The 15,645-nt window shown below is 41.8% G+C and overlaps 1 protein-coding gene across 5 annotated transcripts in view; it reads left to right on the forward strand.

The window, feature by feature from the left end:
• The window catches only part of Arhgef6 (Rac/Cdc42 guanine nucleotide exchange factor (GEF) 6), a 99,283-nt gene extending 85,829 nt beyond the window's left edge, over positions 1-13,454 (forward strand). For 3 of the 5 annotated variants that reach the window (XM_013504491.1, XM_005404583.2, XM_013504492.1), the window contains 7 exons: positions 997-1,122; positions 2,686-2,706; positions 3,880-3,973; positions 5,091-5,168; positions 7,632-7,731; positions 9,719-9,773; positions 11,086-13,454. In XM_013504491.1, the coding sequence (XP_013359945.1) occupies positions 997-1,122; positions 2,686-2,706; positions 3,880-3,973; positions 5,091-5,168; positions 7,632-7,731; positions 9,719-9,773; positions 11,086-11,226 (615 nt within the window). In that variant the 3' untranslated portion in view covers positions 11,227-13,454. The remainder of the gene's footprint in view (positions 1-996; positions 1,123-2,685; positions 2,707-3,879; positions 3,974-5,090; positions 5,169-7,631; positions 7,732-9,718; positions 9,774-11,085) is intronic. The other 2 variants (XM_013504490.1, XM_005404584.2) reach the window with 2 other exon arrangements.
• Positions 13,455-15,645: the final 2,191 nt, after the last annotated feature.

The following is a 15,645-nucleotide window of genomic DNA, read 5'->3' on the forward strand; positions in this document are numbered from 1 at the left end:
GAAGCAGCAAACACACCCTTTGTGTCTGGGGTGTGTATCTGTAGATTTTGAAGTACAGTTAAACCTCACTAATTCTAATTTCTCATTGTGAGGCTCATCCAGATTAATAAAGTATCACTTAGAAATATCTGATTTTGTTTGACAATATTCAGATACTCCAGCTAACTGCTAGCGAAGTGTCTCTAACCAGAAGTTCTGCTAAATATTATAATGATAAACAAGACTTTTTTAGCAGCTGTTATTCTCATGTTAATAACATGCTATCCAAACAAGCAGCTTACTTCCCTAAGTACCTAAACATCTCCATGTAACCTCACTCATGCCATTACATTTGCTCAGTAACTTCTTCCAATTATAAATGTGTAGTACTGTCTGCTTCTGAGTTATCACCGACTTAGAAGTCATGGAATCCGAATTGATGAGATTTTACTGTACTTGTTGGGTGAAATGGAAGGTGTGCTGTGTTGTCTGTTAACACTCAAACCTGTGATGCCAAAATCCCTGTTTGAGTGCGTTGCGTGTTGTGGTAGAATATGGACTTTGGCATCAGTCTGGGTTCATATCTTGTCTTTGTCCGTTACTAGCGAGTTACTTCACTTTGCTGAGTCTATGTTGTAGGCTGCTCTGATGGAATACCCTATTTAAGCACCTATTGGAGTTCCACGCACATCACTGAACTCGTGTTACCTATTACTCCACTCTCCTCCCCTACAGAGGAGAAAAAAGTCTGACTTTAATAAAATTGCAGGACAGAGAGGGAGGGAGAGAAACAGGGGGAAAGCATAACAACAGTATCAAGGGATGGTGAGTCAATTTTGGTGCTTTTCCTTAAAGACACCCTCATCTTGAGTGGGAAGTGCTGGCTCTCAAACTAGAGACTTGTTTTTCCATCTTTGCCTTTCTGTGGCTGGCTTTGCTATTGTTGTTCTCTCACGGTGTGGCACAAGGTCGGGGTCAGGTGGCAGATTGCCGACATCTCATCAGACATTTTCCCAGTCTTTTAGCTCTACTGGACTGCCCCGAGGACCCTTGGAGCCTCCTCAAATTATAAAACCGTGGAGTTTAAGTTGTCTACGACCTGCACCTCCACTTAGACCATCAGCAGCACTAGGTTATAAAGAGGTAATTTTGCTACATATGGTATAACATGCTTCTGACAAAGCCGATTGTGTAGCTTATTGCAAATCATTCTGTCACAATGTGCTAGAATTTATGAGAGGTGGTAGTTGTCGGTCAGTCCTGAGTTGTTAGACTCGGTGATATTTTATTTCCTAGATTTCCATTCCTCCTAGTCCCTCTACGAATATTTGTCAAATATCCACAGGATTTATGTGCATTCCCTGATTTTCCCTTGTCTCCTCTTGAAGCACCTCTGCTTTACCTTTACATAATTCTGATAATTCTTAAATTAATTAACTACACACATCTTAAACCAGAACCACTTCATTTGGAATGAATTTCCAGCTAAACCGACCCAGCTGTGCATTTTGTAGCACTGTGATCTATTAAACCAAATCAGGAAAGTGCTATGGGACGAAGCGCTGAGTCCAAACTGTGAAAGTGATATTTGCTATAGTAGGAAAGGGAAAAGAAGTTTAAAAAAGGAATATCTTCTTAAAGAGAGGCTTCTCAGCAACAACTGTAGAGGACAGCTAATATTCGGGCAGTGTGGGGATTTCAAAGCTGTTGTTTCTCCTCTCAAAGTTGAAGTCAGGAAATGTCAGTCACTATCTTCCATAACCGGGTAGAATGTTACCTTTTTCATCCAGTGAACTTTCCCCCTCTCACCTGCTCCTAATTGTTTCAGATTTCAGAAAAGATGCTCATTTGTGAATTAACAGTTCTTTAAATAGGTTTCATTGAGTGAAGAATGAGTCTGTGACAGTTGTAAGATGAACCTCAGAATTATGATGCAAAGGCAGCGTATAGTTTCCTATCAAATGTGTGTTTTTTGATGAATGGTGCAGACTTAGCTCAGTTTTGAGTGCGTTTCAATTTAAAGCACCATGCTTCTGCTTCCACTCATTGTTGCCTACAGGTCTTAGTGCAGAAAAAAATAGAACACTATCTGGACACTGGGGGATTTTTTGACCTTTTCAATTTGGCATGGTAGGAGACGTAGCGCTGAGCTGAATCTTTATTGTGTACCCGTATTCAGAATTCGACCAGGAAACTGTCCTAAGACTTGCTTTGGAAATTGATCTGCAGTTCCTTCAATCATCCAGTTTCTTCTTTGACTACCTAAACTGGGAGTGCCAGTTCATAGTTACCTAGGTTTCATTTTTGATAATGGTTATTTTGTAACTGCCAGTCATTAAATTCAAATTATGGTGAGCTTTGAAGGGTAAAGTTGACTTCATCCTTCACATAACTAATCTATTAAAACTAAGGCATGATCACTTTGTTTCTGCTGGGGGAAGAGAGTTATTAATATATTCTTACTGTAGTGTATATTTCAGTTATTTTCAGCATTTGTTGTTCTGCACAGAACTATATTCTTTGGACTTTTGCATGATGATATTGCACCTGAAACTAATGTGGGAAATGTGATGATGTTCTCTCTGTGTAATTTATGATAACACTAACATTTCAAATGTTGTTTTAGAATTATTGATAAATGGATTTGATCATTATAACCATCGACCTCTCACGCTTATCTTCTCTTTCTTTACATATTCATTTTAGAGGATGTCTTATATCTTAAAGGTAAGGGTAGAACAATATCTTTGGCTTACAGTGACATCATAATGTTGTGCTGTAACCTTTGATGATTGAAACTTTCTCTCATGCTTGTTTCGTCCTTTGTTATAATTGGTGGCTAAAATATGAAGATGCAATTCTGACATGTAAGTACTTTTTCAAAAAGTAGGCTTATGTAAGATATATATAAAAATGTCATCTTATATGTAATGCCTTCAAAGTGCCCACTTTCCTTTTTTTAAAGCAGTTTTTGTCCTGTTATTTTGCCACATGTGAGTTTCTCATATCTCTTTTCAAGTCTAAGTAAATCACTGTGGCTAAGTAAAAGAAATTCTTGTTTCATATATTTTAAGGTAGTAATTATTATCCATGCATCATGGAAGATTATGGTAAGGTAATCATGAGGGTTTTCCCCCTAAGTGTAAGATTACAATCTGTTCATTGGATATTGGCAAGAAACATTTTTTTCAACTTGTTGGTTATTCATATGATTAAAAGATCAACAATTCCATTGTCTACTAATTAAATATGACTTTATATAGATATACATATATATAGTTAAACTTGGCTATAGATATATTACTCTTAACCCAAAAATATTCATCAGGAAATTCTTCATTTGGCTTTGCTCTCTGACTTTAAGACAATTACTTAGTTTCTCTTCCTTAATTTTTCCATTTTCATTTCCATAAATGAAAATTATATTCTCCTACGTGGGACTGTTGCCAAGGAAAACTCACTGAAATAGTTTTGAAACTCTTAGAGAACTGATAAATATTAGTGGTTACAGTTGTTCCTTCATTCCCTTAGAACCCTGTTCGTAAGAAGCGTCAACCCAGTAAGGAATACTATTATTTTTTCTAGGGTTAACATGCATTACTATCCCTGCAGATGGTACCCTAAAGGCATTGGGCCTTCTAGAGAATCTGCCTAGTCTTCAGTAGACACTCTATTCTTATTCACATCCGTATGGCACTTACGGGGAAGCTGTCATTGCCTCTGTTTTATTTAACCTTGTAGAGTTTGTTGCAGCCATTTTTTATATGTATTCTGTTAAATTTGGTGCATTCCCGAGACTGTCAGACTAAGAGAGAAGCATTCTATTTGATTTCATTTGCTCTATTTTAATTTGAACTTGAGGGAGAATTTTAATTTATTAAGAAATCTTTATCTTTATAGGAGTCCAGTAAAAGCCCCAAAACAATGAAGAAGTTTCTTCATAAAAGAAAGACTGAGAGAAAACCATCAGAAGAGGAATATGTGATTAGGAAAAGTATGTGTTTTGTCCTTTCTGGAAGTTATTTATGGATGAACTAAAATGAGAATATTTTGAAAGCAGATGATTAGAGCAATTTGTTCTCAGCATCATCTGTCATAAAAATGCACGGAAAGGTTTGGTCACCTCTAAGACTCTTAAGTAAACTGCCTCCTGCTGTACTTCCTGTCATCTTAGGCAGACATCATCTGTGTCATTTCCATGATACAGAACATTTCACCCCACTAGAATGGCCCATTTGCTGTGAATGCATTTTTTTCTTAATGTCTGATGCTTGAGATATTTTCCTGTACAGAGATAAACTAAATAAACTTGAAGGCTGAAATCCTATAGAAGTCTCATACTTAGTGACATTCTTAGTTAGCCAAGGGAATTAACCTCTTGGTATCTAGACATGGGGCTTTATTTTGAGATAAACTGCAGTCAGTCAGCCAATCAGTATGTACCTAGTTGCCTCCAAGGCTATGAACAACGTGCTTGGCACACAAGCGAAGGACGAAGTGATGTCTCACAAAAAGGTGGTAGGACTACATCAGTTTAAAATATAATTTAGATCAGTCTTTGCTAGACTACAGCTTCTGCACAGACCTTTCCCACCCCATATTTGAATGGGAACATCAGACTTTTGACAGGATGCTGCCATCCGGGCATTTCACGAGTGAACTGGGGAGAGGAGGCAGGATGAGAGAGATTCAGTGTCTGTGCTGGTTGGTTGAAAAGATGGGTGGTATTAATGGAGAAAGCTTCCTAGAGAAAGAGAACATTGAAATTTAAAGGAGAGGAAAGCAGTGATATACTAAGTGAGAGTTGAGGTCAGTGACAAGCTCGGGGATAGGATTTTGGCCTCTAAAAGATGACTGAGAGGAGCCCCCACACATATTTAGAGCTCTGAGCTTTAGGGGCAGGTTCTTCAGTACTGAGCTCACCAAGGTTGACCCTAGAGCTCTGTGGGGTTGCTGCTACTCTTCTCCATGAGGGCTGGATAGCTCTTTCTCCTGCCATTCAGGACCGCTACTGGTCAGACAAGTCAGCCCTTGCAGTGCAGCGTGCTGCATCATTGTGAGGGGGCAGAGGCATCTCTCTCAGAGAAGTCATTATGAATTGAACTCCACAGGTACAGCTGCTCTGGAGGAGGATGCCCAGATTCTTAAGGTGATTGAAGCCTACTGCACCAGTGCCAATATTCAACAAGGTAATGGCTCAAGGAGGTTCCTGCAAAGTACCTGCTTTCATTTTAAAAAAATTTCTTGGTACATGTTTTCAGCAAATAATGGTTATATTCATTGTAGAGAGTTGGCACATGTATATACCACATCTTACTGTTTTTGCTTTTCCTTCCCCTTCTCTCCTTCCCTCTCGCACCATCTCTTGGTCCCCTTCCCATTTGCAAAGATCTAGCTCCCTGAGTACTTTCTCAAATGCATGATGTTTCTTCTTTGCTGCTCACTACCTCTTAGAAAAACAAAAAAGTGGTGCAGTTTGGGTTGCAGGGTGTGGAGAACAGTGACTTGGTGCAGAGGAGCGGTGCAGGACTGCATCTTTCAGATAAGGTGGTTTTAGCTACCGCACGGTTTGTTTACCCACTGTTGCTTTTCAGAGAGAGACAGAGAGGGAGGGAGGGAGAGAAAGAGAGAGAGAGAGAGAGAGAGAGAGAGAGAGAGAGAGAGACAGAGACAGAGACAGAGAGAGACAGACAGAGAGAGAAGAAAGAAGAGGAGAAGAGAGGAGAGAGAAAAGAGAGGAGAGAGAGAGGGAGAGAAATGCAAGAAGGGAAAAGTTAAAGGTGACGCAAACGAAAAAAAAAATTTTCCTTTGACATACACAGATACCTTTGCCAGCACTAGTTAGGAATTAAAGAGCCCAGAGAGTTCCTGTGTCTGTGAACTGATGCTAATCTCATCTTATAGGCAGGTTTGGAAAGGAAGTCAAAATTACTATCTTTAATCAGCTGCATATTTAAGCAAACAATGCTTCACCAGACTCAAGTTTCAAAGTTGCACCAAAAATCTGGAAATGTAGCTGCACAGCAGGGCTGTTCAAAATGTAAAAAGTCTATCAGGAGCCATCTGGAGATGGTATTAGACTGAACAACTTTCAGGTTATAAACTGAAAGCCAGATAATGTTTTCTAGTGTACTCTGTACTTTTCAAAAGTTAAGTCATATGAATTATGCCTTTTGTCGTTCATTATCATATATATTCAGGATACTTCATGTGAGATCTTCACATGTATGTAAAAATGAATGCCCCGTAATGCTACACTTTGGACAGCCCCTGCCCAGTCATGTGCTAAGAGAGAGGACTTCGCAGGTGGCTTGCTTTGACATATTCTTTTAAAGGAGCACATCTCTAAGGCTCTCATGAGGAATGCGTTCACTGAAAGTACATTTGTCCATGCAGAAGGGATACTTTCCACTTCACAGATAAAACCTGGCTGTGCTTTCAGACACACCCAGCTCAGGGAACAAGTTTCAGGGAGTTAGGAAAGGAAAGTGAGGGTGATTTTCATTATGAAAACTAGGACAGGGATGAGGACAAAGGGACCCTAGAAAGAACATCCCACATGCAAATCTGACCTCATCCCTCCACATTATTTCTTTTTCCCATCAATTGACTCCATGCAGAGGCAAAGGCCCAGGCTGGCGTTTTAGCCCAAAGAGGCATATTTTGCCCCTCTTCTCCCTTTCCTATGTGGGAAAGGTCTAGCGCCATCCTCAGCACGTGGCAGGCCTTTTGGAGCCAGTCCGTCCCCAACCAGAAGTCCTGCTTCCCCAGAGCTGACTGCTGTTGGCTTTTGCTGCATTCATTCAGTCTATCAGTCTTCAGTGCACTATTAAGCACATAAGCTGCGCTATTTCTTGGGGACGGCGGAGACACAGCTCACCTCAGGAAAGCAGGGAGCAGTCAGTCAAGGCAGTCAGTATGCACACCACTGAAAGAGCTCGGCCTGGAAGAGATGAAGCCAGTGACTCAGGGAGACGCAGCCTGCAACATCCGCGCTCTGAGAGGAAGGCTACAGAGTGGGTGGGAAGTGGGAAGTTCAGGAGAACGGTTTTGTCAGGCCCGACGTCCGTTCTGCCACTTCCTCTGTCCCACAGCCTGGAGTCAGTCTGAGCAGAGAGCAGTAGGGACACTGGCTCTTGAGCCAAAGTCCCAAGTGACCCCCCGTAGGACTGTGAAAAGACAGGACCAGAATGTTCCTGTTGAAGCCCTTTGAGCATATCGTGTCCCCAGCAGTTCTGGGCTCAACCTGGTCTTTACTAAAATCACAGAGCACCATAGTGAAGAATGTGGTGTGCTGTGCCTTGGAGATTTTCAGGGATAGAGTGATCACTGGTCAGCCTTTTGCTCTGGAGGAGGCATAATAGGAAAGTCCAAGGTTGTTGGCTGAGGACAAATATTGCAGTGGCCTTTTCACTGATTTCTCTGAACGCAAAACGCACCTTCCCCAGGGGTTAGATAATGTGTTTGGCCACTTAGATTTTCCCGTGTCAGGAAGATCCAGTCAGCACGTGCTGGGCATCTGCCCTCTGTGTGCAGCATGGCAGCATGCTATGAACGGGGACTCTATCACGCTGGCGGGAAGGAGCGAACACCTATCAATGATCTTCTGTGGTGACTCTCCATGGCCCTCTTCTTGCCACTCTCATTTGTAGGTGCTCGGAAAGATTCGGTTCCACAAGTCTTACTCCCCGAGGAAGAGAAACTCATCATCGAAGAAACTAGAAGCAACGGCCAGACCATCATCGAGGAAAAGTGAGTGGAGCAGGCGACACTTTTCCTGCCTTGTCAGGGGCTACAAAAAAGTGCTGCTGGCAGGGCCTCCATTGAAGGATTGTTCCTTGGCGTCCAGAGACACAGTCCTCTTGGCCAAGCATTCAGTCGGGAGCCTAGGGAGTGCTGCTTCCCTCACAAAGGGGAGGAGGAAGGGAAGGAGAGGCACAGGGCCAGAACCTCCTAAAGAGCTCCATGCCTCGGCTGTGACTTTGCCAGCCAGCTTTCCCATGGCTGCTTCAGAGCCCCTGTGAACCCAGTGCGCTGAAGGGTTCAGGAGATGTGGAGGGGCTGGAAAGACTGGGGAAACTGAGTCAGGGATTGGACTCTTACGTGGTTGCCTCATTTAAAATCTTACAGCAATCCAGTAAGGCAGGAAGGACTCCCACCCCTTTTCCAGAGGAGGGAACTGAAGTTCAGGGAAAGCACTGTACAGCTCTGACCTACCATTCGCAGTAGTAAGTGCAGCCTAAAGGGGGAAAGTCAGGTTAATACCTTACAGCTCGTGAAATCAACACAAAGTAGCCAAATAATTCATTTGTTTAAACATGAGTCATTTCTGAAGTCAGGCCTGAATTTGCATAGGGCAGCACATTTCAAAGTTCTTGGCTTCACCAGTGTGCTTTTACATCTGGCGTGTGAAATGATGTGCTGAAATGGTAAAGAACTTGGGCCTGAGAGAGCAGGAAGGGGTCCACTCCCAATTCTGCTGCTCATTAGCTATGTGACCAGGGCAAGTCCCTGCACCCCTCTGTTTCCCTCATTGATAAAATGGGGATAATAGTAATTCTTTCAGAGTTGCTGTGTAATCAGATATAATAAGTATAAAGGCTAATAGTCAATGAATAATGATAGCTATACGTACTATTACTGTGCTAATCTCCACAACCTTGAGAGGGTATCAAGGAAGGTGCTATTATCCCTATTTTGTATGTGAAGAAACTAAGGCCAAGAGAGGATGAGAAAAGAACCTAGTTAGTGGCAGGATCAGAACTGGAACCAGGATCTGTAAACTGCTTGTTCAGGGAAAGAGCCAGAGGAGAAAGACTGTTCCACGACCTTGTCAGAACACTTCACCCTCCTTCTTGGGGGGAAATCAGGTATAGTCTGTGGCATTTTCCAGCAGTAATGCCTTGACTTTGAGTCATGTAAGGTCATGGGGAATCAGATTAGCAAAAAGGGCTGTGCCATAGTGCAGATTCTCTAGTACGGTCAAGGCCTTGAGATGCCCTTCATTACACATTAATGATATTCATTCCTGTCCTAAAGCTACAGAAACCAAAACCATAGGATGGTAATCCAAAAAAGTTCAACCTTGTAAAGGCAGAAAGTAGAATCATGGTTTTCAGGTGCTAGGAAGGGCTGGAGGAAATGGTGAGATGTTGGTCAAAGGGTGCAAATTTTCAGTCATGCAAGTTGGACTAAGTTTTGGTAGACCTAACATACACCACGGTGACTACAGTTATAATACTCTCTTGCATACACGAAAATTCTTAAGAGAATACCTCTTAAGTGTCCTCACTGGGGACACAAAAAGTAGTGACTGTCAGGTGATGGGTGGGTTAGTTAGTTAGATTGTGGTCATCATTTCACAAAAAAACATATATCAAAGTATCATGTTATATACCTTAAATATTTACAATTTTTGTTTGCCAATTATACCTCAAGTCAAACAAGAAAACTCTTTTTATGGCCCTGGTCTCATGTTTCCTGGTCACATAAACTAGAAACGATTAGGAAAGGAAGAAGGCTATATAGGAGAGACGCCATACCGCTGCATTGGAACAAGCAGGTGTGCCGGTAGGTTGTTCTACTGTGAAAAGAAAGAACATGAGGGCATTCAGAGCAGGACCATTCCCCATCTGCTAGGAAGCCCACTGCTTCCAGGATCTGTATTTTTATAGAGCTAAGTATTGCTTAATACTTTAGTGCCAGCCATTCATCTCTGAACTTTCTTTTTGTGTTCTAGGAGCCTTGTCGATACTGTTTACGCCTTGAAGGATGAGGTCAAAGAACTGAAGCAGGTAATAAAACATAAAAGTCATTTTCTCAGATAACAGAAACATTCTGTCTTCCTTGCCACCCGCTGGTAGATGCTGTCAGGAAATGTCCAAGAGCAAGGTGGGGGGGTTATTTTCCTTGTATCATCAAAGTGAGTTTTATTGAGTTTACCATATGACCTTAGGTTTAAATTTCTGAGGCTGCTTTTGTTCCTACTTGGTAGTTTAAATAAGTCCTAAACTTAGTTATGACTTTCCTGTTCCCTGATGTCCAAAAACAGAACCTGAGAAAAGGCAAGTCGATCATGGGTGTGTAAGTGTACATATAAGTCTAAATCACAGTTTGTAGATGCCTCTGGAGATGCGACGGGGTGCTCCCCGTTACACACTCTACCTGTGCACAAAGATTACAATCACTGACAAGGAGGATCATGGGCAAGAAAGGAGAAAGCAACTGGAAAACCACTCAAGAGGTTGTTATAAAGCTAGGATGAGACACACTGAGGTCCTGCAGTGAGGGAGGCCAATGAGGCCATGAAGGCACAAAGTGACTGTGAGGAAGGCATGGTGCAAAGTTTGGACTTATGAGATATGATGACATGATGTTGGGATCAAGAAAGAATAAGGATTAAGAATGAGGTTTTCCCCCCTAGAGTATCAGGTTTGATATGGTGGTGCCCCTCATGGAGATCAGACAGCACAGGAAGAGTTTGAGGGTGATAGGGAAAGATGCGGTGTGCACTTTCAGACCTAATGGGCATGAAGTACTTGTAACCTATCAGGATGAAATACAAAATTGGAATTTGGGATTACGGGCCCAATGCTTAGGAGACGAGGTCAGTACTAGAGGTATTTAAGAGGTCCCTTAATAGACACTTAGGTTGAAAGAGAAGAGACACTAACTGAAGGAAAAAGGAAGGAAGAAAGGAAGGGAGTGGGGAAGAGAAAGAAGAAAGAAAGAAAGAAAAAGAAAGAAAGAAAAAGAAAAAGAAAGAAAGAAAGAAAGAAGAAAGAAAGAAAGAAAAAGAAAGAAAGAAAGAAAAAGAAAGAAAGAAAGAAAGAAAAGAAAAGAAAAGAAAAGAAAAGAAAGTAAAGGAAAGCAAAAGGATTCAGGCAGCCAACCTCAGAGGTTGCTTGGGTTGTAGGGAAGAAGAGTGTAAGTGGTTGGGCAGAGACAGCTGGGAAACACCAGGCGGCTCCCTCGTCTTAGAAGCTGAGGACATGGAACCCAAGCAAGGAAAGTGTAGTCAGAGGTGAAGGATGCCATGAGAATAGCAGCGGGAGCCCTGGGATAGGTACACTCTACTTGGGAATTAATGACTCTTTCCTTCCACAGGAGAATAAAAGAATGAAGCAATGCCTGGAAGAAGAACTGAAGTCAAGAAGGGACCTGGAAAAGCTGGTCCGAAGGCTGTTGAAGCAAACAGATGAGTGCATTCGAGCTGAATCCAGTAGCAAGACCTCAGTTCTCCCATAACCACCACTGTGCAGCTGGGCAGAGCGTGCCTTCAGCGTGTCTTGAAATGTCTGGCTCAATGACTTGATTCAGTTCTCACTTCTTTGGCTTTTGCTTTGTGTTTGAGTCTCTATCTCTTTCTGTGTGTGAGTGTGTGTGTGTGTGTGTATGTGTGTGTGTACACAGTGTGTGTGTGTTTACTTGGCTATTTGTTATTTTTTGGTTATGAGTTAGTTGGTTATTTTTGCAACAGGAAAAAGCAGAGAGTGGTGATAATCATGGCCCCAGAGTCTTCTCCATTCAATAAGAAAAGGAAAGCTAGTACAGGCGGATGACTTCACTGTTCTTCAGACAGCCTTCATTTCACAGTGCCTCTGCAATAGCCCTGCCACTGACTCACACTTATTGATCTGGCAGCTATCTCAGAGCAGCTAACCATGGCGTATTAGATACGGACCTGACTTTCCTGTGAATACTTTGCTGTACAGCTACCCTCAGTACTTAATTTACTGAAGGTAAATCTTCCTGAGTTTTGACCAGAGAAGGTGAAAGACTAGCACATTGCCCAATGATCTAGCTTCCCTTCCCTAGTCTGAGACATGCCACCCTTCAATCACATTTTTGTTCTTACTGCCCTATATTGCCTGTAAGATCAAGAAAACTGTAGTAGTTGTATTCCTTCTATGCTGGTGTACATTTTAACTCAGTGGCACAGAAGCTGTGATCACTCACACCAACAGCAAACCCATTGGCAAATTGCATTGGGCAATCCTCCTTTCAGCGGCAGAGTTGACCAGCTCTTCCCAGTGCATGATAGGTCTTCTTCCCTACCTTTCTGCCTCATGTGTAAGTTTTCTATTCCCCAGTGCTTTTAGCCTGGCATACCAAGTGGTGTGTAAAATGGTATGTATGTGTTTGTGCTTACTTTTTTAAAAATGTAGTTAGACTGTGAGTAGTTAACTTTGCATATTCAAACTGTGACTTTTCACCCTACAAAAGAGTCTGTATTGAGAAGATATTGTGCACCATGAGAAGCTGTAATAATCATTGCCCCCTTTTGAACAGGACGCCAAGCATTATTTGCTGACACATGCTGTTGGTCCAGTTTGTATAACCAGAATGAAGGGGCTCCACTAGTAGCTGCGCTGGTTACTAATCTGATTACGTGGAAATGCTTTATGCAAGTTGCTTATTGAAGCAAACCACAGGTGTAAATATCCCAGAAGTTAGAACTGAGAAAGCAGGTTTCGAAGAGAGTCACAGAACAGTGCAGATCCAAATTCAGCACAACTCAAAGTTGACCCAAGGCTCTGGGACACTCCACTTCCCCTGAAGACAGAGGGCATTTAGCTAGATTGGGAAGATCATTGAAAAGAGGCAAAAGGCCAAGAGGCTGATGGAAGTTGTCCTGCAAATACGTTTGATAGGTGCCTGTAAATGTTGGTTTTGCCCATGTTGTTAAGAAACCAAACTTGAAACTTAAGACCTCCAGCTTGCTGAGAGCCCTTTTTCTTTCTGGTACTGAAGGTCTCAGGGTTCCCTAGATTCATGGTACAGAGCTGTTGCCTGCGTGGTGAGCAGTAGAAGCAGCAGCTTGCTTAGACAACAGTGGACTCTTCCTGCAGTACAACTTCAGCCAATCACACTCAGCCATTCTTGGAAGCTCAAGAGTGACGATTTCTAGGAACGGCTGTTGTTCTGTTTTGAAGTACTGAAATTTAGCTATGACATCTTGTATCTAAAAATTAAAAACACCAACAGTAATTACCTAGATGTTCACATCTGCCCTGTCTGTGGTTAGTCAATGGCTTACAATAAATGTGCGTACTATAGCTATAGGAAACACTTTTGTGATTACAAAATACTTTAGTTGATTGCTTACAATATTGAAAGATCTTTATTTTAAAGTAATGTGTACATATGCATGTTCTTGGGACTTGGCCTTCCTGCTGAGAGGCCCTGGGTACTCTGGGTAATGAGGCTTGTGCGCTTATACACTAAACAATAATATAAAGGAAATGAAGCCATGTTAATCCGAGAGCAGTGTCTCATAGTTGTGTTGTTTACAATACTCTACAAATGGATTCCTGTTACTCTGTAATTAAGTTGCCGCCCTTAGAGGCCTTTCAGTTTCTTCTCTGTCATACCCCTTCTTACACAAACCCAAATTTTCTAACTTGTTTTTATTTTCAAAACTTTTAAAATTGACATTTTCAATAAATAAGAATAAACAGTGCTTTATAAAATAAGTCTTTTGTTTCCTTTTTGCTAGCTGGTGTGAAGAAAGATTTTTTTTCATTTTTTGAAAGCTGCATTTTTTATTCAGTTGATCCATAAGTACAGTATGTACTTACAGGGTATGGTGTGATGCTGCAGGACTTTTCCACATTGTGGTGTGATTGTGTCAGGCTAATTATAGTATCCATCACCTCAAATATTCACCATATCTTTGTGGTAAAAACATTTGAAATCTGTTTCAAAACGTACGATAAATTATTATCAGCTACAGTTTCCATGTCGTGACATAGATCTGCCTCACAAATTTAGTCCTCCTGCCTAACTGAAACTTTGGACATCTTGATCAGTAATCCCTATTCCCCCACCCCACCACAGCCTCAGGGAAGCACCATTCTTCTACTTCTGTAAGTCGGGCTTTTTTAGATCACACATAGAAGAGAGTCCATGAAGTATTCGTCTTTCTACTCCTGGCTTGTTTTGCATGGCGTCATGTCCCCAAGGCTCATCCATGCTGTTGCGAATGACAGAATTTCCTTCTTTTTAAAGGCTGAATAGGAGTCCATTGTGTACATGTACCACATTTTCTTTACCTGTTCATCCCTGATGGATGCGTAGGTTAGCTCCATATCTTAACTATTGTGAACAGTTCTGCAGTGAACATGGGAGGGGGATAGCACTTTGACATACAGTTCTTTTGGGAGTATAGACAGGTTATTGGGGCCAGAATTATTAGCTAGCCATCCCCATCAGGTCCCCTAGCTCTATCTTTCCCCCTCAAAGAAACTTCTGTTTCATGGTCTGTATTGCATCTGTAAAGTAGGGCGTGAATTTCATCTGCCCATGAAATAGAGCCTTCTTTGGAAGCAGGTAGTATTTTGAGGGGGATTCATGTCAATGTGCCTTTTGCGCAATTTTTTAAATATTCACCGTATATTTTGATCGTATTCTGGTCTGCCTGTTGGACTGGTGCTCTTTCTACCTCATATTACTCCTCTGCACTTGGAACCTGAAAACTAAGACTTCTACCCAAGCTGTCTCCCCTGGTAAGGTCACCAATGAGCTCTTGATTGACATATCCTGGAACTTGCTTTTCAGTGCCCATCCTGACCTGTCTACAGCATCTGACCTGGCCTTCTGGCAGACATCTTCTTCCCTGGTTTCATCATCCAATATTTAACCTTTCTGACCACCCCCTCAGTCTGAATTGCTGGCGCTGCCTCCTTTGCCTGTCCTTGACACTCTTTCTCTTCCATTCTATAGCACCCTTCTAGCAAACCTTGTCTATGCTTACAACTTCATTTATGAAAATGCAGATGACTACCATGTCAGTATTTTTCCATTATGACCTTTCTCCCAAGCTCTGGACCCATGGATGCAGCTACTTTCTGCACATCTCAGCTTAGATGTCTTCTATCACTTCTCATCCAATGTGTCCAAAAGCTAGATTCCTCATCTGTATTTCCAAATCTGTTTCACCAGGGTTTCCCATGCCAGTAAAAATACCCCAGCCATTTAGTTACCCCAGTCAGAAACATGGGCATTGCTCTTCATCTCATCCTCTTCCTCAAGCCTTTATAAACTTATACATCAGCACTTTGTAAGCTTAGCCAGTGTGTCTTGTCACTTTAACTACTGTACTCCCTTAATTGCTGCTCTTCATACTCATGAGCATTGCCTACTTTGGACATGATCATCTCTCTCTCTTGAACTGATACATTCCCTTGTCTCTGTTCTATTCCCTGTAATACTGGTGTTTGTCCTGCTACAGCATTTACACCATTCCCAAAATGTTTGCACGGTGCTTTTGTAAAAGACTATAAGCTACTCAATGGTAGGGACTGGATCATAGTAATCTCTGTGTACCCCAGATGCATAACACAGAACGTTTACCCTTCAATCAGCGTTAATGAGTGGATGGATGGGTGGGAAAAACTCTTAACTCCCCACTACAAGAAAAGTGAGTCAAGTCTAAGATGTGTTAAAGGTTGCGTATTAGACTCCCAAAAAGGATTACAATCAGAGAGGTACAGAAGGTAGGGGTAGAGATTATAAGCAAAAATTATTGGACTGTAAGTTGGATTACATTAGCAAGAAAAATATTATAAACTGACAAAGACTCAGGAGAACTCCAGGAATGAAGAACAGGGGGGGGAAACTATATATTAAACTGGTTTTCTTAAGAACTGCTCAGTTGCTTACAGG

The sequence above is a fragment of the Chinchilla lanigera genome, unplaced genomic scaffold (assembly GCF_000276665.1).
Source record: "Chinchilla lanigera isolate Chin_1 unplaced genomic scaffold, ChiLan1.0 scaffold00088, whole genome shotgun sequence".
NCBI lineage: Eukaryota > Metazoa > Chordata > Mammalia > Rodentia > Chinchillidae > Chinchilla > Chinchilla lanigera.